This window comes from Odontesthes bonariensis, chromosome 15 (assembly GCF_027942865.1).
Source record: "Odontesthes bonariensis isolate fOdoBon6 chromosome 15, fOdoBon6.hap1, whole genome shotgun sequence".
Taxonomy (NCBI): Eukaryota; Metazoa; Chordata; class Actinopteri; order Atheriniformes; family Atherinopsidae; genus Odontesthes; species Odontesthes bonariensis.
In genome coordinates this window covers 29,349,445-29,369,939 of record NC_134520.1, presented here as the reverse complement: position 1 = coordinate 29,369,939, position 20,495 = coordinate 29,349,445, and the positions used below count along the sequence as shown (strand labels likewise).

The window sequence follows — 20,495 nt, the reverse complement described above, 5'->3', positions numbered from 1 at the left end:
TATGTGTAGTGACAGGAAACATTTTAATCCAAGGCAAAACATCTGTGTTCCACATTCTCCATATTCTCCACACTAACATTACTGCGTATATATATGAAAAGCCCATTAATCATCTGTTATATACTGCATGTATAATGTAATTATCTTACAAACTGCTGTTTTTTGTTAGCATAATCTTTAGATAAACTGCTTTTCTGCATTGACTCCATCTGCTGCCTCTTTAACATAGCATTAATAATGGACAAATTGCAGCTTGCGGAAGCCTTATGGATATAAGATGGGTACGATAAAATAACTGCACAAGTCAGCAACTGTATCACCAGTTGTCCGCATAAAACTCAAAGTTAAATGATGAATTGACAGTTTCTGTGTGATCAGCCTAAACCCCCACTAAAACATCACAATTTGTCACATGGGCTGTATGGAGGCTGCATGTTTAAAGAACTCTTTGTCTTTTAAGTTTCTTTTAATAGATCTGCTGTCTCGTCGGTTACTCAGAATATCAGGTTAAATCTGTCATACGTTCCATCCCTACATCAAAGTGTTGAACATTTAAATTCACCACGCTGTCCCAGAACCAAGCAGCCTTCTTAAAATAGCAGCCAGAACACTGTGAGCAGCCTTGCTCCTTTAGACTGACTATAGCAGCTTGTTTCTAGGACAGACTGCCTTGTGCAGCAGGCCTCGGGGATCTGCGGCCCCAACAGGCTCTCAGTGCAGGAACACAGACAAACTCAGTCAAACTCAGAAGTAAAAATGACAAGTTTGGCTTAAGCTGTGATAAGCCAAGTATATACAGGAAGTATCTAATCAAATACACAAGATACATGTATAAATAAGGTATCAAAGGTCCAAAAATTATACCATGCCACACTCAAGCATTTTCATCTGTACCTGCATTTCAGGTTTAGTTTTAAAATTCTTTATGATAACCGCGATCATCTGAGCAATGATATAATAAAGTCTAAGACAAATGAATCCCATTATACCTTGAATTTGTTCACTAATTTAAGTACAAAACCTTCAGCTTTGCTGATGTTTTCCAACAGACTGATATATACTCAAAGTTAACCAAGTCAGCTGCTGCCCCGCAGACAGACAGAAAGATAGATAGACGAAACACTGCGGTAACGAGCAGCAGTTTCCATGGCAACTCTGAGGTAAAACCGAGGAGGCTGTGATTGGCTGGCAGGCCGGGTCAGGTCGTACCATGTCGGAAGGTTTGAAGGGGTTCCCCTGGCCGCTGATGCCACCAGAGATACTGAAACCAAGACCAGGGTTCTTCTCTATTCTCACACACAGCTAAAGACGGAGGTAGGAGAGGAAAAGAAAGAAAATGATAGACAACTAAAAGTGAAATACAAAGAGTGTGAAAATTGCTTCTCATGCAAAGAGTGAATAAACACGTGGAAGGATGCTTTCATAACACTGCTATATTGAAAATCTTTATTTCTCTGACAGGGACAACTGAGCCACAATTACCCTTGTTTTCCTATTTGGCATAACGAGAGCCATCTCATACTGGGAGGGGGAAAACAAAACCCCTGAGAAAGAACCGCTGAGGAGGCTGGTGCAAATTTCTTCAACTGGTACAGTGATCTGGGAAATAGTTCACATTTAGAATGACACTTCAGTGATGACACTTTCCTAGATCTGTCTCAGCACAAACCGATGCTGTCAGGTGGATAAATTATACTTGGATGTCCTATGTAGCTCTATATGTTGTCCCCTTTAGTTGCTTGCTTTTTGTATTAACATTAATAAAGGCCATCAAAATCTGCTTGCCAACTTCAGCATTTCGTCTCACACCATCCTGCATCTTATTTAATAAATTTGGCAAAACCTAAACGCGCCTCTCTTTGCCAATTTAGTTTGTTCCTTAGTTAATTAATAGCAGACAGGTTAACTTTGACTTTAACTTCAAGCAAGTAGCAGTAGAGTATAGTGATAGATAAACCTGAAGACAGGTAGCTGTATTCAGGCATGAATGTATTTAGCTTTTCTATCAAAAGTACAACTGCAAACAGATTTCCAATATAGCATATGTCGTGGTTGCAGCAGGCAGGCAGGTGCACAGATAGACATACCTGTTCCTGGAACCCATCTGTGCTCTTCTGGCCCTTAGTCTGCAACAGGCAGCGAGCGCTCTGTGGCCGTGGGTTGGTGTGGGTCATGACAACCTGGTTGCTATGGACCATGCCTTGGTTGCCATGGTACTGGGGGTTGGTAGAGGGTAGGGAGGACTGATGGGAGGTGTGGGGATTGTACTGGGGTTGGTTTCCAGATGATGACAGGGCCATGGGCAGGCCGCCACCAGAGTAAGCCTGGCCGGGAGAGGGAAGGGCTGTGTGGAAAAAAGAAGCTGGTAGCATCGGACAGTAAAATGAGCCTTTCTACGACTGATTATTGTGGGGCTGTTGATTTGAGAATCAAGCCTTTTTAAATTAAACTATTTCCACCTGTACACATCCCTGTGAACAATTCAAACGACAACAAAAACAAATCTGTTCATGCACAGACAAGCCTGTTTCAGCATCATTATCATTTACCTTGAGACATGTTGCCTTGGTACTGGCCTGGCCCACCAGAGGGAACCACTGACATAGACATTCCTTGCTGGTATTGTCCCCCCTTGTTCATCATCCCATCATAACCCTGCTGCCCGACCACACGATGAGGTGTAGTGCCCGAGGAGGAAGAGGAGGAACTGACAATCATGGTGTTGTGTGACTGGTGTGAAGGGTTGTGTGAATGTCCGCTCTGTGGAAAGAGGACGGGCAGTCAGAAACGTGGCATGACAAATTATTTTGCACGAGTGGGATTTTTAAGAGCATCACTTTTTTTCTCTCTTGCAGATTTCAAGATTCCTTCCAATAAAAACATAGAGACTGCTTTCAAACATCTTCAGCAAAGAAGCGTCTCTTAAAAAAAGTAACACTATAAAATTAAGCCAATGGTATTTTATTTTCCTGTCTGTAGGAAGAGGGTTTAAAAGTGTCAGGAAACAGCAATGAGATGCTTCACAGACGAGTCAGCTCTTACCTTTTTCATCATGTTGTCAGGTGGGACGTCCCTCCTGCCAAGTGAATAAGGAGCCCACTGGTTGCTCCCTGATACCCCCTCCTGGTCATTATCCAGCATTGCAGCCTGCTGAGAGGGGGTCTGAGAGAGACAGAGAGGGCATTACAGAGAAGAAACATTTGCCTTTCGTTAAATTCAAATACCAACCCTTGTCTGCTTGAGTGTTGTTTTTTTATATGAGATTCTGCTCTTTAAGAATGAACAGGGCTGGAAGAGTGTAGGAAGAGTGATTGTGAACATATTTTCACTCAGGGTGAAGTGATGTTGTAGTGTGTTAACACAAGAAACCTCAGTCAACATGGACAGATGACTGATTATTTATTAACCAAACAACCAACAGACGTTATATTGTCAATTAAATTCTGTTTGGTGCATGTAACGATCAGTACCAAACATCACCTTTTTTTTAATTTTTTTTATTTAAACCATGTCCTGCCCCTGTAAAATGTCCTAGAAGTACCAAATTGCATGAATAAATAAATATTTTATGTACTTTAAGTTCAGCTAATACCTGGCATTAACTTCCATCTTTAGTGATCCAACCACAAGTGAACAGCCCTAAATATGATCGCTCAGACCACATTCGGAGGTTCACAGTAATGCATATGGCCAGATTATTTAACCAGTGTAAATCTGAATCTGCTCTTAACCACACTGATGGAGTGCCTAGTCTTTTGGAATGTCAAAGACACTTATAAGGAGGTAGGAGAGAGTTGACAGCAGTATTACCCCAGAGACTTTAACACAAACAAAATAAAAATAAATAAACCCATCCATCCCAACACTGTCCACTAAATTTTCACTTTTAGAATTTGCTGTCAGTTGTGGTTATTTACGGTTAGACATAAAAATACATGGTTAGATTTAGATATTAATACAAATCAGGTTAGAATTGAGGATTAAAAAAACCAACACACGATTAGCGTGTTAATATTGATAAAATACACAGTTACAGGTTGCATTGCATTGACCGAGTGCTTCCACACACAAAACAGACAACAAAAAAATGATCATTTCACAATTTCTGGGCCTTAATTGAGACACTACTATGTTTAGGACATGTGGACAAACCTACCTTTTACGCGATTTCTTGTGAGACTGGGCAATTTATATTAACTGGAAAGTAGTAGAAAAGTGGAAGAAGCCTTTTTAGTTAAAAAAAAAATAAATAGATCTCACGGAAATCCCTTATTAGGCTGAATATGATGTAGACAACAATGCCCAATGACATTGTTGTGCTGGTAACCTTGAAATGTTTCGACTCAGCTATAAAAAGACAACACCTTATTTTGCTCTTTGTTTTCCATTGAACATAAGACGTAGATTTAGGTCCTGATGAGAAAGAGTTGTGGGATGGGAATGGCAAAACTGAGGTCCCTCATTTCAGGTTCCATGCTTAAGAGAGTAAACGTGTTTACTTTAATTAATAGAATTAATATAAAAATAAAGTAAAAACAAAAATTAGGTCATGGCAGCCGTGAAATGAAGGGGCAATCCTATGTATGCAGTAATTACAGCAGTAACCAGGGGTTTATTGTCATCAACGGAATACTCACAGCATTGGCAGATGGAGGAGGAGGTAGTGGCAGCCAACGGCCAGCAGGGGGTTCATGCTTAGTGTTATTGTAAAGGTTAAAGTTCAAAGTGCTGCTGCGCCCCTGGCTGTGACCCCCGCCCTGACAGAGCATGCCCAGCGTGAGCGTGTTGTGCTTTAGGACACCACTCTGATTGGAGAAGACAACATCACATGACATGGGTGAATGAAGGGGAGGGGGGGGGGGGGGGGAGTGGGTGGAGCCAACACCGTGATGCCAACACAGCTCCACAAACAAATCAACAAACAATAATAACACTAATAAAAACAACAACAACAACAACAGTGCAGAGCTGCTGAAAGCACAGAGAAATGTTAGCTGCTGATCGGTCAATACACACAGAACATTGTGTAATACAAGCAACAACAAGTGGATCATTTTATTCCAACAGTTGTATTTTAGTTTTCAGATGAGTCACATTTATGGCTACTTCAACAAACACGTTGCCCAAAACCTAAATCATCTTGATACCCACTATGTTTTATGGTGAAATGCTCAACTTCTGTCTGTGAAAAGATGACACGTTTTAGTGCTTCCTTTTAACATAATCTGAAATATCCAAGCTAAGTTTTATTTTTATTTTGGCGTGAATGTACTTGTGCAAGACAAAGATCTTATAATGTATTTGCCAGTTGTTTTCTAAAGATTCTTAGAAAGTGTGTGTTCCAGATCTGACTGGTCCTGTGTCCTGTGTTGTGTTACCAGCACAAAATAATTAGTTTGACATTTTGTAAAAAAAGAAATGCTAAATTGCTTTCTAGCAGTGAGTCAGATGAAAGGGTTAATAGCACTCTCATGTGTGTGGGGTAGATATGAAGCTGAAGGCAGGACACATGAACCCTGAATACAAGGGTTAAAGAGCTGTCCACACCAAGAACAAGAGTAACAATGATAACAATAGCTAGATGATTGTAATTACTATTCCAGATCAAGTGTATGTCTGAGTTCCAACCACGGACATAATGTCAATGATAGTGGCAAACACTATCATTGCTTCAGATATCTTTACCTTCAAAGCGGTTTTAATGATAATCATTATTATCATCTATATTCTCTATAAAATGTAAATAAAAAGTTTCTGACTACCTCTCTTATCAGAGCTTATTAATGATGAAGAGAACGCTTTTCCTCTGATATCACCCAGTCTTGTTCAATCCAGGCCAAAATTGCAAATAAAAGAAATTTCCTAAAACACCTCAATGATCTGAAGAAGACCCGGAAGATAACTTTCTGAAAAAACACACATTTTTTTGAAGTTACACTTTTAAATTACTTAAATAATCAAAACACCTCTTATCAGTTTGAGCTATCAGGTAGATTATTTTATATTTGGACAGAGGCAGCATGGTATTTTTTCTTGGCTTGTATTATTCAGCCTCTCCCGTGAAACACGTGTTTCCTAAATTGTCTTTTCTACGGTATTACTGTAGACCAGTATCAATACAGATGCTCTAAGCCCTTTAAAAAATCTTCATCACTGAAAAATGGTTGTGCTGGCGATTCTTAGAATCTTGTGTTTTTTGTTTTTTTTTAAACAAGTGATGGTAACATGAAAAAATGAAATCTTATTTTTAAAAAGTCGCTCGGAAAAAGTGCTTAATGACAGATTTATTTGTTTTCTGAGATTTTTCAACAAGCCACATTAAATCAGTCGACTGGAATTATCTTGGTGACTTTTCACTTGTTTCCAAAAAGATTTTTATACACGCCACAAGATCAGATTGTATATATCACAATGAAGACTTCACCGGATTGCATTTCAGGAAATGTGATTTTCACAGCACATAGCCGGTGGTGAGTGCGCAGTAGGTCAGGCTGACACAGCGACAGTGTGAAGTGGACACACATGCAGCCAGACACAAATCTGGTCAACCTTACAACACAGACTTACAAAGATACAAACAGGGAGGGCTTCTGAATGCTCTGTGCTCGTGTGTACATGTGTGCATTTGTTTCTTATGAGAGTCCGCATCGCATCCACATACCCTGTCCAATCGTTTGGCCTCTATGTGCCTGAGAAGTTGTTGCCTCCAGTCGGCAGGCATCTTGGAGGTGATGTCTTCGGGTTTTTGTGGTACGACAGGTCTTACTTTGATGGTGTCCTCGGATGGCTTTTCAGGACAGGTTGCTAGGGCGTAGTCAGGGGGCATCTTCTCCAGGAGGGCGGCCATGGTGGGTCGAGCTGACACAGGACGGGCCTGATATAAATGGAATTTATGAGAATGCATGGAAGAAAACCACAAACTAATGCACATACAATGCAACACCTGTATGGGGGGTTATGGACCTTAGCTAAAGGTGGTGAGAGGTCAAATACGTTTTACTCTAACCTTAAATTTGAAGATTTAGCTAAATTCAGCAAGAATAAGATTACAGCCATAAAGTCTCTAAATAATTTCCTTAGTTTCCTTGATGTGTCCTGTTTCTACCTGCTGAAAGGTGCCATAGGAAGTGATTAGTGCATCTAATCAGTATAATGCTTGACATCTTTCTGTGACTATTTTGGGAACGTTTTCCTTGAGGCAAACCCAGAAAATCCTGAAGGGATTATTCTTGGACAAGGGATTGCCTTGGGGTCTGTGGTGTAGCAGAACACATTCAAACAACTCTGCTTAGTCTGATGGTACAATAACTTGAACCCAGGAATTGGTGAAAAACAGAATGATGGAAATGTTGTAATCCCAAATCCAGACACCTCTCTGACAGAGTAGGAACATTTTTGTGAGTGTTCCAGGTCACTACCACAACCTTGGTGGGATCAGGGATCAGACTACTGTCTCTGACAGCTGTGAACAAGACAAGCCATTCACTGAGTGAAAAAGCAATTGGCAGATTAAGTATTGATAAATGTAAATGCAAATGTAAATGTACTATTTATACAGCCCTTTACAGACAATCCTTATGGTGTACCAAAGTGCTGATAAAATAATAATAATTTAATGTAGACTTAACAGTTTTTAACTGTAAAATGACTCACACATTAAAAGAGAATTTTATGGAACTTAGAGTGTGTGATGAAAAAAAATAAAAACATAAACTTAAAGAATTTAATGTACAGCTTACATCAGGTATCACTGACAGTCTGACCTGAGATGCTCCGTAGGTCTCGGTACTGTAGCTCCTGGCAGATAAAGGGCGGCGCTGAGTCAGACTCTTAGTTGGATAACCAATCATGGGCTTCTTCTGCTCCTGATAAGTAGGATAGTCATCATCATAGCGACCATTTCTCTTGTTGTGTATCATCTGACTTTGGTTGTCGGACATGTTGGCGAGAGCAGAGTGGTCCATGGGGCTGGAGTAGGCAAGAGCCCGACTATAATGAGGAGGGTCCGCCTGAGGACAGGACACACACCACGTAAAAAAAAAACAAAAAAAACAGTTCCTGTAGAAAACTAGTTTGTGTTATTCCTGTAAATCAAATGCATGTATTGAAATAGCACTGCTTCAATAAAAAATAATTGATGCACTTTCTTTTCTTCATTAAAAGAAAGTGATTACATTTTTTCTTTTTGTTTTAGTTTGAAGCCCCAAACCCTCAAATGATTTTGAAAATCCCATTTTAAATTTGCTCCAGAATGGGTTTGTGTCTTAAAAAATGAATAAAAGAAAATAAATGAAATGCACATTTAAAAAATTTAATTGTAAAAGCATAATATAGTTCCATCAGTGAATAAATCAACCAAAAATCAAAATCTTTAATGAACTGATAACTAGCGTCACATGTTTCGGTTTTGCTTGGCATCAGTAATAATGATCATATTTTCTACCTTTTAAAAACCACAAAGAAAAACATCAGAGAGGAGTTAATTGTATTTCATATTTGTTTGATAAGAGTCATGGTTTTGAAAGGGTAACAGACCATTAGTATAAAAAGAAAAATATTGTTTTAATAAACAGATATTCAACAGCTTTATTGATGCATCGTGTGTTTATGTCATCATTCATTTCCATAATATGACTAATTCATACAGTTCACACAGGCTACACATACATATGCAGTATATAAATTATTAATGATACTACTTGGCCCTACCTGCTGTCTGAACTGAGCCTCCTGCAGCGCCTCCTGTTGGGCTTCATGAACTCTGCGAAACAAAGCGAGCTCTGTCGAGCTCACCAAAGAATCCGCTCTCCTCAGAAAGCCTGGCCTGGACCGCTGTGTTACCATTGGCTGCTGCTGATGACTGGGCAGCCCATCCTGGTTGATTGGTGATTGAGGGAAAGAAAACATCTCCAGTGGTGGATATGCACGATACCGAGGGCTCACCAGCTCTTTGGGTAGCGTTTTTCCTGGTTGATTCAAGTAGTCCAAAGCCTTAGATGAGTGATTTACATAATCTGGTGTGTTGGGGAACAGAGGAGGGACACGACGATCCATGGTCACCTAATGGGTTAGAATGGTTACCAGTTAATCCATCTCAGGCATATCATTTTTATTATGCAAAACTGTTGCAACTTTGACTTCTTGGTTAATTGTGAGAATTTACCCTAAAAGTGCTGCATACTCTATTTAAGGTTAATAATGTATGCATACAAACACTTTTATATCACTGCATTTAACATAGAAAAATAAATAAATAAAACCGGACCTGGGGGTTGTAGTTCTGGTCAAAGTGATAAGCCTTGTGTGGAATGGCGGGTTTTTGGTTCTGTCCGGACTGGTTGTGGTTGCCAGGACCTGGAAAGCCCAACTCATCATCTAACATGGGGGCAGACTGAGACCGTGCCATGCTGGTCTGCTCCATAGAACAGGGCAGCTCTTGACGATCCAAACTAGTTTGCTGCTCGATGGATGAACTATATGTTTCCATGGGAATGCTGTAGAGAAATACAATTAATTAAGTCCCAGTTCTTTACAAGACATACTTTTATTTCATTGTAAAAATAGGAACAGAATATACCTGTAAACTTTGTATGAGCCGATGTCAATCTCATCTATGCTCTGCGACTTCTTAAACTTTGATCTTGTCTCTTTCATCATCGGGGACAGGCGGTCTGAGCTTTTACTCATCACCACGGTCACCTTGTTGCCCCCACTGACACTGAGCTGATCTTTCCTGTTCTGGTCCCCCTGATTGTTGTGGTACGTCCAGCTTCCAGGCAAAGGCCCTGAGCCCTGTTCCAGTCTTGCAACAGAAAACAAGGAACAATGATTCAATGACGTAGATAAAGAGTTTACAAATTTGAGCCCCCAAAAACAAAATCTGTATTTTAACAAAAAAAGCAGAAAATATATTATCATACTGAGCCATTTCAGTTTTACTCCATAATTCATTCTGAATAGCTGACAAAAAGAAAAAGGTGTCCTGCAACATCAACAGAAGTATCAGTTGCTTCAATATAAAGGAGTTAGATAACTCACAGACCAAGATTGAGTATTAAAGCTAGACTGAAATTTAAGCACTTCATCATGATATATGAATCTATCATTTATTCCAACACTAAAAAGCAAAAGTAAAATAACTCATTTTGTCCCCAAGTTATTAATTTTACAATAATATGAATCAGAGAACACCTGAGCATAAATAACTAACTTAAAGCAGTAAGTTTTCTGCTGATCAACTAACTGCTTCAAATTATTAGCCAACATAGTTAAGATTAAACTTTTGTTAAATTTTGGTTCTTTGAAAATGGAATAAATTATGTCATAGTGATGTGAAAAATTGCTAATTATAGATTTAAAAAAAAAAAATACATATAGGAATAAAAATACAGCTAAATGAAATGTATGTCCTGTCATATACCTTGAGTCTAAGTCTTTGCGGTCAGGGTTTGGGCTAGAGGAGGGTGTCTGGTCCAGCTTTGATGGAAAAGCAGTTCTGTCTTCCAGGGGACTTGGAGTCCTAGTCCAATTCTGCCAGGGGTTCTGGGAGGTAGGTCCAGAGGATTGTGGGTCATTATCTGGGGTGGAGCGCTGGTTGCTGTGGTAGGGGAGTGTCTGGGTGTCCAGTTCCAAGGGGACTCCTACAATTCGCTCTTGCCTGAGGAGGGGGCGGCGGCCATGTGTCGACTGGCTCCGTGGTTTGGAGCCCAGTGGTGGATTTCCCTGACTTGTATTAGATGACTGAGGGTCTAAAGAAGACTCCTCAGCATCAAAACCTGTGTTGTCATAATGAGGGGCCTCAGACCAATCAAAAGGTTCGCTGAGTGGACGCCTATCTCCACGCTGCTGCAGGGTCCCTGATGGAGGGGTCTCTCTCTGAGATAGCAGGGGCTTGGAGTCAATAGGCTTGGGGAATGACTGGGCAAGTCTACATCGACAGAAAAAGACAAGAGTATACACTGTGATCTGTACCCCAAAGCATGTGAAAGGATATCTTAAATGTCAAAAAATACCAAAACGACATTTCAGCCTGTAGGGGCTCCTCAGAACAGAAAAAGGACTGGGAAGAGTGAAGATGAGGAAATTAGTTTTAATGTCATTGGAGATTATGTTTTTAGTGAAGAAGCAAAGTGAATGTGTTTAGAGGCTGCGCAATCATAAGAAACACAAAAATCAAATCATCAAGGTAGAGTTGATTGAGGATCGCTGGAAGGAACGATCTATACATCTTTCAAACAGTTTTTTTTTTCTTGGCTGTTCTTTGCTTCCAGTTTTAGTCATGTTGGCATGCTGTATTTATCTATCAATAACCAAGCCATCAGGTGGTTGACAAAAGAAGTTTAAGTTAATTATTTAAATTAAAAATGTCTCTCACAAATCTATTTATCAAGAATATTTGCTTTCTCGTATGTGTCGATATTAAAAAAAAGAATTGTCAGCTGATATATCACTGTCAGAATAAAATAAAATGTAATTAGCAGGAATTAAGCTATAATGTAATAAATATGGTTGGCAATCTAAGATGAAATGTTTGTTGTTGTTTAAAGCGGCAACATTTCTTATAGAAGTCAAAAGAGATTGATATGAATTTTAATGCAATATGACATTCCATGTATGTCAGCTTTCATCATAAGAGTGCTGCAACTAGAGTAATAACTTCAGCAGAAAAAAAATAAATCTCTTCATTAGCTTCTTCCTATGAATCTGCGTTGAAACTAAAAAACAACCTAAACGCTTTTTTTGTATCAATCACCGAGGCTTGGACTCTGCAGGACTCTTTGAAGATGAGAAGAGGGCTGAGAAAGAATATCTTTAACAGAAGTCTGCAGCATCCTAATGAGTCTCTTTGACCTTGATTGAGCATGCAGAGAGATGAGAAAGACACAGAAAAATGGAGAAGGAGAAGATGGATGGGGCGATTGGATAGATAGATGAGATAGGTGATAGACGGAGGAGATTGAAGTAGGGGTGGGATTGAAGGTGAAAAAAAGATGATGGATAGTTGAAGAGATGGGTGGTGAGGAAACGGAATATGAAGCAGGCATGTGTACCTATTAGTCCAGTGTGTCTGAGGAGCCTGGTCCTTGGTGGGGGCCGGCAGGGCAGGGGCGTGTGGGTGCGCGTGAGAATGTGTGTGTGAGTGTGTGTTGGCGGGTGGGTTGGAGGAACCGGAGGACCCCTGCGAGGGAGAATAGTCGGAGTAGGTAGCGGAGGAGCCACTGTGGTTCAGACAGTGGAGTTTATCTACATCTTCGTCTGTAGATTCTGGAGACAGACACAGAGAGACAAGCAGCTTTTTTAAATGAAAATGTCACATCCTCTTCCGACTGAAAACCTCTTGAACTACTGCTGTGAAGCTTTAAACATGGGGGGAAAAAAATATTTGACTTAAACTCCAAGCTATAATTCCAGTCTTTCCACAGATATTCTCTAATGCATTCTGAAAACACATTGTTTCTGAAGATAGTGATTTACGCATACAATAAGACAACTAAACCCATACTGAAGTGGACTTATTCAGTTGTTTTAGTTTTATATGAACAGCTGAGTGGTTTGTGAATGATGTCTCAGACAGACCAAACAATTCAGTGTAACATCAGTCACGATAAAATAGAGCTACAGTATAGAATATTCGGGAACAATTTTAAATGGTGAAAGACTTATAATACATATTATACTTATAATACTTATTACATGAAAAATTAAAGAAAAAGGACGATACTTGTATGACTTAAATCAATCAACTTGTCAACGTGTCTTTTATATGTATCTATATATCAACTTCCCTTTCAAATCAAACACTTATACAATCACAAACTTTCTGAGTTATCTACAATACGTAAAAGCCTGGATGGCAGGAAACTGTTTTAATCTAAATGAAAAGAAAACTGAAATTATTATATTTGGCAAAGCTGACCTACTGAATGGTGTCGAGAGCGTCCTTGGTCTGCTAATCTCTTACAGCCAACCTTAGACAAAAAATCTTGGAGTGTTTTTTTTTTAAACAGCTCTCTGAAACTAAAACAGCAGATCAACAAAGTGCTGAAAAGTGTGTTCTTTTATTTGAGGCTCTTCAGAAAGATGAAGCCTTATCCTCCAAGGAATTAAAAAAAAGTAATCCATTTGTTCGGCGCTTACAGCTTTCACAGAATGCAGCTGTTTGTATGTTGACGGGGAGGAGGCGTGATCACATCGCTCCTGTGCTTTCTTTCCTTCACTGGCTTCCAGTTGGTTTCAGGATCCAGTTTATTCCAGTAGATTTTGTTCAATGTTTTGAAAGCCTGAAATGGTATGGTTCCGTTGTACTTGTCTGAGCTGGAAGACCAACATGCTCCAGTTAGAGCACTGAGGTCATCAACCCAGCTCCTCTTAGACGTTCCATTTTCTAGGCTCAAAACCAGGGATGACAGAGCCTTTTCGGTGGCTAAATTATGGAACAGTCTGCCTCTTCATGTCAGAGCTGCTCAGACACTGTCAGGTTTAAGTCTAAAACCCATTTCTTTGCATTGGCTTTTTAACATAATTGGGGTCGACCAATTAAAATAACCTTTTTCTTTTTATTCAGTTTAATAGTATTTTTTAAATTTGTTTTCAGATTGTACAACGCTTTGTGCAATTTGGGTTATTGTGAATGTGTTATGTATATATATACAAATATATATATAAGCTTGACTTTGACTATAAGAAACAAACTCAAACCAGTTGAGTCGGTAAAATGTAATGTGAGGAATTTCTGATAGCATGTCATTTTCTTACTGCTCCAGCACCCAATCAGCAAAAGCTCAATCGCAGTTTAACCCACACTCAGGTGAAGTAAGATACCTGGAACATCTGAGAAGCCTGTTCAGACCTGAAAATAGTGCCAGTACTCAAGCAAAAAGCTCCAGTCCTCCAGCACAACACCATGTAGAATACTTTAAAATGGATGCTGAATTGCTTCATAGCTCATTTGTTCAGACAAAATGTAATATATTATGTTATTAGATTACCAGAGTTTTGGCTGCTGACTTCATGTTAGAAGAAAGGGAGCTTAATAGGAGACATTTTCAGGGCAAATGATGAAAATTGTTTTTCATCTAAAAATAATTCTTGGATAAGGGCTTTTATGTCTTTAAGTGAAGATACAAAACATCACTTAATGTTGTGTTTAAATGCCATCAAACACGACAAAATAAGTGTGTTTAAGGTGAGTTGTAGCACTTTCATTTTGGGATGAAAAGCAGGAGACATCTTTAAATCACTTTATAAATACAAGCGTTATTAAACCAGCAGGCTCACCACTCAATCCATTTAAATCTTGACAAAATAAACCAGACAAAATGTTTAATTTACTTCACCAGGTCCACCACTGTAAATGCACATGCACCAGAATACAAAAACTGTTTGAGCTTTAATCATTTCGGATTTTGTTCCCTGAAGAAGAAGCAGATTATAAGATGGAACCCTGAATTAATAAGAGCCACAGTTCATCATGGGGAAGAGATAATAAACTGTGACTTTCAGAAGATGTGATTAAGGCACTAAATTATTTAGACCTAAACAGATTTTTGATTAGACATTAAAAATATATTTTTTTGATTTTCCCTCAGATGAAGCTAAGACCTTCAGGGCAAAATATGTAAAATAGGACAAACTCACACTACTCTATCTACAGTTACTGTAGAAGTTCACAGTATTCCCTGTCTCTCTATGTTATGCTGGAATTAATCTGTTTGCCACTGTGACTAATTAATGTGCACTATTACAACAGACCCCATAGCTCTTTACAAAAGACCATGTTATATTACTGTATGCAGCCATATGTCTACTTATGTGTAAATGTATGTTTGATTATATGTATCTATGAAGCAGCAACCTTTAAAGTATAACACAGTACCTTTCTTATCCTTCCCCAGCAGTACCACCTTTGGTTTGTACATTGGTGGCTCCACCAGTGTGGGTCTCATGTCAGAGATTCGGATGTCATTCGGAGAGCCACCCATTGAGTCCTGGAGACAGTCAAATAAACCCACAGGTTGACAATAGGTAGGTGTTACACAGCAGGACAGCTTTGAACAATCCACATAGTAACTGGTAAGGTGATAAGAGTGACAATGTCCAGAAAATACATGACAAATAAAAGCTCAGAATCAGGATATCTGTGATTTAAGCTATCTTGCGCTCTCCAACAATTTGGCTTTGAAGAAAAATCTATCTCTATCCCTGAAGATTTATTTTTTTTTTTACCTCTAGAAACACCTTAGAATATGTTTTATTTGTTTTTGGTCTGGGTAACCGTGTAAATCTTGAACCATATAAAAAAAAAAAACTTAATTTGGTATCATACTGACAATTATTGCAGTTTTTTCAAGTATGCGTGTATTTGTGTGTGTACACTATATGACGAACCTCAGAGCTCTCTGTCAAATCTTCTTTGTCTTTTCTCTTGGGAATGTCGATGCCAGAGTTATGCATTGATCCCTGATCCATTAGCTGAGTTTGAGAGAAGTCCTGCATCTCTCTGTCTGTCACCTGACAAACAATTTGATTCATCGCATTATGAAATAATATTTGCAACATTTGAACAAATAAAAAGATTAAGATGATATTCTCTGCTGCCTATGTTTTAGCCTAATGATCAGTGACTTCACAGCTATTGAGGCTATGTGTGAATGTGGTGATAAACTTGTCTGTCAATCTGGCATTGAACAAAGTTAGCTTTCCACTTGTATTCTTAAGATACTTCTTAAATTTCTAAGAGTGTATTATTTCCTTGCAACATTAGGTTTTTAAAATCGAGTGAACAAAACAATACTCTGCACTGCAGGTGCGGTTAAAGAGGCATTGTTAATGACAACCATCCTGTTAAACTAACAATGTCTTACCCTGCGAGGCAGATACAGTTGTTCTGATATGTTCATTTTCTTTCAACATTGCCTTAAAACCAGCATCAACTGTGTATTGCAGGAAATCTTAACCAATACATGCAGCAATGAGCATATTTGTGCAGTTTTGTATCCGTCTATGAGTTGTGTTTATATCCCCTGTGTGTGTGTGAGTGTTCCTTACCTCTTTGGGAGGCAGGGGCCACGGTGGTTCATACGGCTCTTTGCTGAGATGTGTATGTTCCATGTTAGTTCCTGCTGAGGTGGCAGTGCCGGTGCTCAGCTGGTGCTGGTGTTGGTGCTGGTGTTGGTGTTGATGTTGGTGTTGGTGCGGGTGCTGGTGCTGATGCTGGTGTCCATGTCCAGCATGTACGCTTTTGCCCACGAGACTTTGCACCGACTTGACCATGTTCTTGAGGTCCTCAGGATAGGGTGTTGGGTAGCGCTTCAGGTTTATCTCCACCTATAATGATAGAACAAAGAATTCTATAACAGTCTATAAAAATAAAGACCTCAGAAAATCTATAACTTTATTGTTTTTGTTTCACCGCCATGCACATTTTTCTAGAATCACTAATTAGAGTATTTTTTCTAAAATCCCAATTTGAGATATAAATTTCTACATAGATTTATGCAACTGTAACTTTCCAACTATTCCAATATTATTTCAGCTTCATACTGATGTTGTTTCAATTCTTAAAGTCTCAGCTTTGTAAGGTTTGAATGTTGAGATCTAGCAGACTCAAAGAAGATTTGGGTTTCAATCAAAAATAAACATTAAGGATGGGTGAATGGATCAAATGCATCAAGATGCAAATGTGGAGAATTCTGAAGAGATTCTCTAAATTTCCAAATGCAATGTTCTACATTTGAACTGAAAAGGTAACTTGGAAAAAGTGTAAGTGAAGCCTGAACTGCTTCCAGCATGCACAAGATGCTGAGCAAGAAATCCGACGGGGACCATCTGCATTAAAAGCTATCTTATGGAAGGCCAATTAGAAGTCAAATTAATAAACCACATTACACGTTTCCAGCCAGTGGAGGATGAAAAACATAGAGAGTTGCTGCCAACCAATGAACCATCAAGCCTGCCATGTCAAAGCTTCATCCAAACCCAGAGATGACTATGCAAATTACAAACACTACTGTAACTTTAATTATTAAGGATTTGCGTTTTGAGTTCTAAGTCATGTTGCACAGTTGTTTTAATTTAGGCATGCTGCTACAGGCACACTTTTCTAGTCCTGTTCAGTGTTCTCAAATATGTTGGCGAATCTAACCTACACTTCACTGGCCACATCTCTTCTATTTGTTATATAAATCAAATAAATTGTAAGTAAATTACTCTTAGATTGTTACAAATACTTTGCTTTGAAAGTAACAAGTGCTCACATGGTTAGAGAAGAAAAAGAAAAAAATACACATCCAGCTGCATTGACAGTAGTTTCTGAATCATAAAAAAGGTCCCGGGAGATTTCCACCCATACTAAAGATGCACCAGTGCTTCTAAGGAGATTTAAAACTTCTTTAAAATCTGAAGTTGAAGTCATTTAGGTTGCTTTTTATGTTGAAAGTGTATATATAATGAGCCAGATTTTCCTCAGTACATTTGCTGAGTGTTTGCTCTAATGGTTCAGAGCTGGAGATGCTCCAGACACTGCCTTTGCAAAAAAAAAAAAAAAATGAATCGGTAACCTTCCTCGTACTGTACAACCCTGTCAATTAGTTAATGAGACAGTAAGGGAAACCGACGGAAACAGCAAAAGATAGAGATCTGACCTTGACCTTCCCAGAGTTGTCTTCCTCCTCTTTCTTGTCCTCAAAGTCAAAGGCCACAGTCATCCTCTGCTGTCTCTGCTCCTCCCACAGAGTTGGATTAAAGCTGTCACTGTCTGACTGATAATCTGTACAAAAACATACATCAGTTACCAATGATAACAGGTTACACCCTGTATAGTAAGTTATCAGACACACCCACCCTTACCGGTGCATATGTTGCATATAACATGATGTAGTGTAACAAAATATAGTGCTGGACCTTGTCAAGATGTCCCAACACAGTATTCACACATTACGTGACACACACAAAGTGTTTGTACCCTCATCATGTCGCGGCTGCTGAGGAAACATGTAGTTGGTCAAAACTTTCTGTTTGGTTTCTGGATGGGCTTCTGTCTGCAGTGGGATCAGAGCCTTGGACTGCAAACACAGAGGCACACAAGTTCATATCAGCACTCCTGTGTCCTGAGACTTTCACTGAGGATATCTGTTACCTAATTTTAACCAAACACTGTTCTTAAAAGCAATTTTTTGTGAATTCTGTCTCATAATTTTTCTCTTTGATCTGTCATAGAGAAACTTTGTTTAAAAGAAAACATGCCAACAAAGAGAAAGACTTTTACATTGAAAATGATTCTGCATTAAAAAATAAAATGCATTGGATTACAGTTTCTATTTTTGTGACATCTATAGTTTAGATGTTGAGCAAAAGCCTATCTATTTGAAATTCCAATGTGATGTAAATATAACTGATCGTATTTTGGAATACATGAATGGATTCAAACTTTCAGTTTCTATTTTACTTATCAAATACAAATAAACCATTCTTTCTGAAACTTTAACGTCAGCTTAATGGAATTTCCATGATTGGTGTTAACAGATATAATGCATGAAAGAGCACGGCTGAATTCAGTCGGATTTTGAGCCGGAGGATGAATACATTAGTAGCAATTTTAAATGTAAATGTAAGTCTGCACTGCCATTTCACAAATTGCATTTAAATTTCAAATTTGTTCATATTTTAGCAGGTAGGTAATGATCCGCTGATGCCATGCCTTTTGATTTAATTCAAAAACTTCAATTAAACTTTAAAGTGAACCTTAAAAATATCAAAATGCCCTTTTGTTTTTTTTGTCACATCACAATGTTGCTGAAAAAGACAATATATATGATTATGGACCAATAAATATTCCATCTATGACCTCTGCATTGTAATGAGTAATTGTACAAATGCAGGGGATCTGTAATGTAAGTAATTAATAGAGAGCCTCAGTATGATTATGAACAATATTATTATGAAGTGAAGCCTCCTAAAAGGCACATTATCAAGTCAGTATAAAGACCTCAAAAAGGTGTACAATCGTAATCAGTTTAGCGCATGTGTGAGTGAGAAATATTGTTCTCACTGTTTTATTCATTCATCCACTCTTCATTGCAATACTGTTTTCCATCATAAATGGCAATAAGTGAGACTCAATACTCACCACTGAAAAATTTTAAATAAATGCCTAACAATGGAAATCTATCAGTGTGTAAATGGAATGAAATATGCCTTAAAATAACCCTGGTAATTTGATTAATGAGTGGATGGTTTTGTGTGTTTGAGTGCTGGAGAAAAGAGAAATACCTGATTGTCTGAGAGCCACAGAGCTGCCAGGTCTTTAAGCTTAGTGAAGGTAAACGGTAGATTCTTTAACCTGAGAGAGACAGAGAAGAGAGAAGCAGGGAGGGGTGAAAAAGACGAGAGAGATGTTTCATCTGCCCACGCACTGTACAGCCTGCAGAGGATGTAACCATGGCAACACACTCACCCATTCCCATGGTAACCACAGGCCGTGAGAGCAGCTACATATTCCAAACGGCCATTGAGAAAGTGTTGCCTGCATTTGTGTGTGTGTGTGTGTCTATTGTAATTTCTGAATTATAGCTCAGCATCTGCCTCTGGGCACATGTGTGCACGTGGGTGTGTGTGCGTGTGTGTGCATGTGTGTACCTGTTGTCGCTGAGGTTTAGGACACGTAGTTTAGTCATCTGTCCAATCTCATCAGGAAGAAACTCCAGTTTGTTGGACCGCATGGACATCACCGTCACATTCTTGCAATTACCAATCTGAGACACACACAAACAAACATATGATCCATCAGATCACATTGTAATTATGTTAACACGTGAACAAGATCTGCATCATGCGTCGCACTTGTAAACGCACTTCTAATGCACGGTTTATCAGCAGGCTCAGAGGTGTTAAAGTTATGACTTAAGAAGATCTTGTTATGACTTGGATTAAATTCCTGACCTTATAAATTGTAAAACCTGTTTTGATTTTGATTTTTGAAAATGTATCAAAATACCACAATGTTAATGTCAAAGTTTAAACTTAACTGTTCAAAAAAAGCTGAACTGTGATAAAAAAAAAAAATGAATATAGGCTGGAACCAAAGTTGCATTAAAAACATCCTGCTGTAGTCTCTTATTTGTTATGACTGTATTTTTCTTTATGAAGATGGTAAAATGCAAGTACTAAACATAAATCTCAGTTGCAGCATTTTTAGAAACTTTAACAATCAGATTTATGATTTTTTAAGAACTATCAACCTTACCAGTCTGTAATGTGAGCCTAATAAAAGAAATTAAGGACAAAAGGTTTGTGAGCATGATTATCACATCAACATCATATGAACGACTGGAACGGATATTGGTATGAAGAGATTTATTATACGGGATAACAAAAAAAATTGTGGTACATGTTGTGGTCCAATGGGCAATAATTTGTAGGATGACCCGTCTGCTGGAAAGAAAAACATGGAAAGATCAGGCTTTCATCCTCCCAAACCAACACATTGATAGCACACA

At 38.7% G+C, this 20,495-nt stretch overlaps 1 protein-coding gene across 20 annotated transcripts in view; it reads right to left on the bottom strand.

Moving 5' to 3' along the window:
* The window catches only part of lrrc7 (leucine rich repeat containing 7), a 139,335-nt gene that overhangs the window by 7,683 nt on the left and 111,157 nt on the right, over nucleotides 1-20,495 (bottom strand). For 11 of the 20 annotated variants that reach the window (XM_075485888.1, XM_075485887.1, XM_075485884.1 and 8 more), the window contains 19 exons: nucleotides 19,636-19,751; nucleotides 19,270-19,339; nucleotides 17,963-18,062; nucleotides 17,643-17,767; nucleotides 16,048-16,326; nucleotides 15,388-15,510; nucleotides 14,876-14,987; nucleotides 12,051-12,264; nucleotides 10,421-10,927; nucleotides 9,578-9,802; nucleotides 9,266-9,494; nucleotides 8,710-9,060; nucleotides 7,740-8,009; nucleotides 6,662-6,874; nucleotides 4,638-4,805; nucleotides 3,043-3,162; nucleotides 2,550-2,760; nucleotides 2,088-2,344; nucleotides 1,210-1,302 (listed from right to left, as the gene is read on the bottom strand). In XM_075485888.1, the coding sequence (XP_075342003.1) occupies nucleotides 1,210-1,302; nucleotides 2,088-2,344; nucleotides 2,550-2,760; nucleotides 3,043-3,162; nucleotides 4,638-4,805; nucleotides 6,662-6,874; nucleotides 7,740-8,009; nucleotides 8,710-9,060; nucleotides 9,266-9,494; nucleotides 9,578-9,802; nucleotides 10,421-10,927; nucleotides 12,051-12,264; nucleotides 14,876-14,987; nucleotides 15,388-15,510; nucleotides 16,048-16,326; nucleotides 17,643-17,767; nucleotides 17,963-18,062; nucleotides 19,270-19,339; nucleotides 19,636-19,751 (3,783 nt within the window). The remainder of the gene's footprint in view (nucleotides 1-1,209; nucleotides 1,303-2,087; nucleotides 2,345-2,549; nucleotides 2,761-3,042; nucleotides 3,163-4,637; nucleotides 4,806-6,661; nucleotides 6,875-7,739; nucleotides 8,010-8,709; nucleotides 9,061-9,265; nucleotides 9,495-9,577; nucleotides 9,803-10,420; nucleotides 10,928-12,050; nucleotides 12,265-14,875; nucleotides 14,988-15,387; nucleotides 15,511-16,047; nucleotides 16,327-17,642; nucleotides 17,768-17,962; nucleotides 18,063-19,269; nucleotides 19,340-19,635; nucleotides 19,752-20,495) is intronic. The other 9 variants (XM_075485891.1, XM_075485902.1, XM_075485901.1 and 6 more) reach the window with 5 other exon arrangements.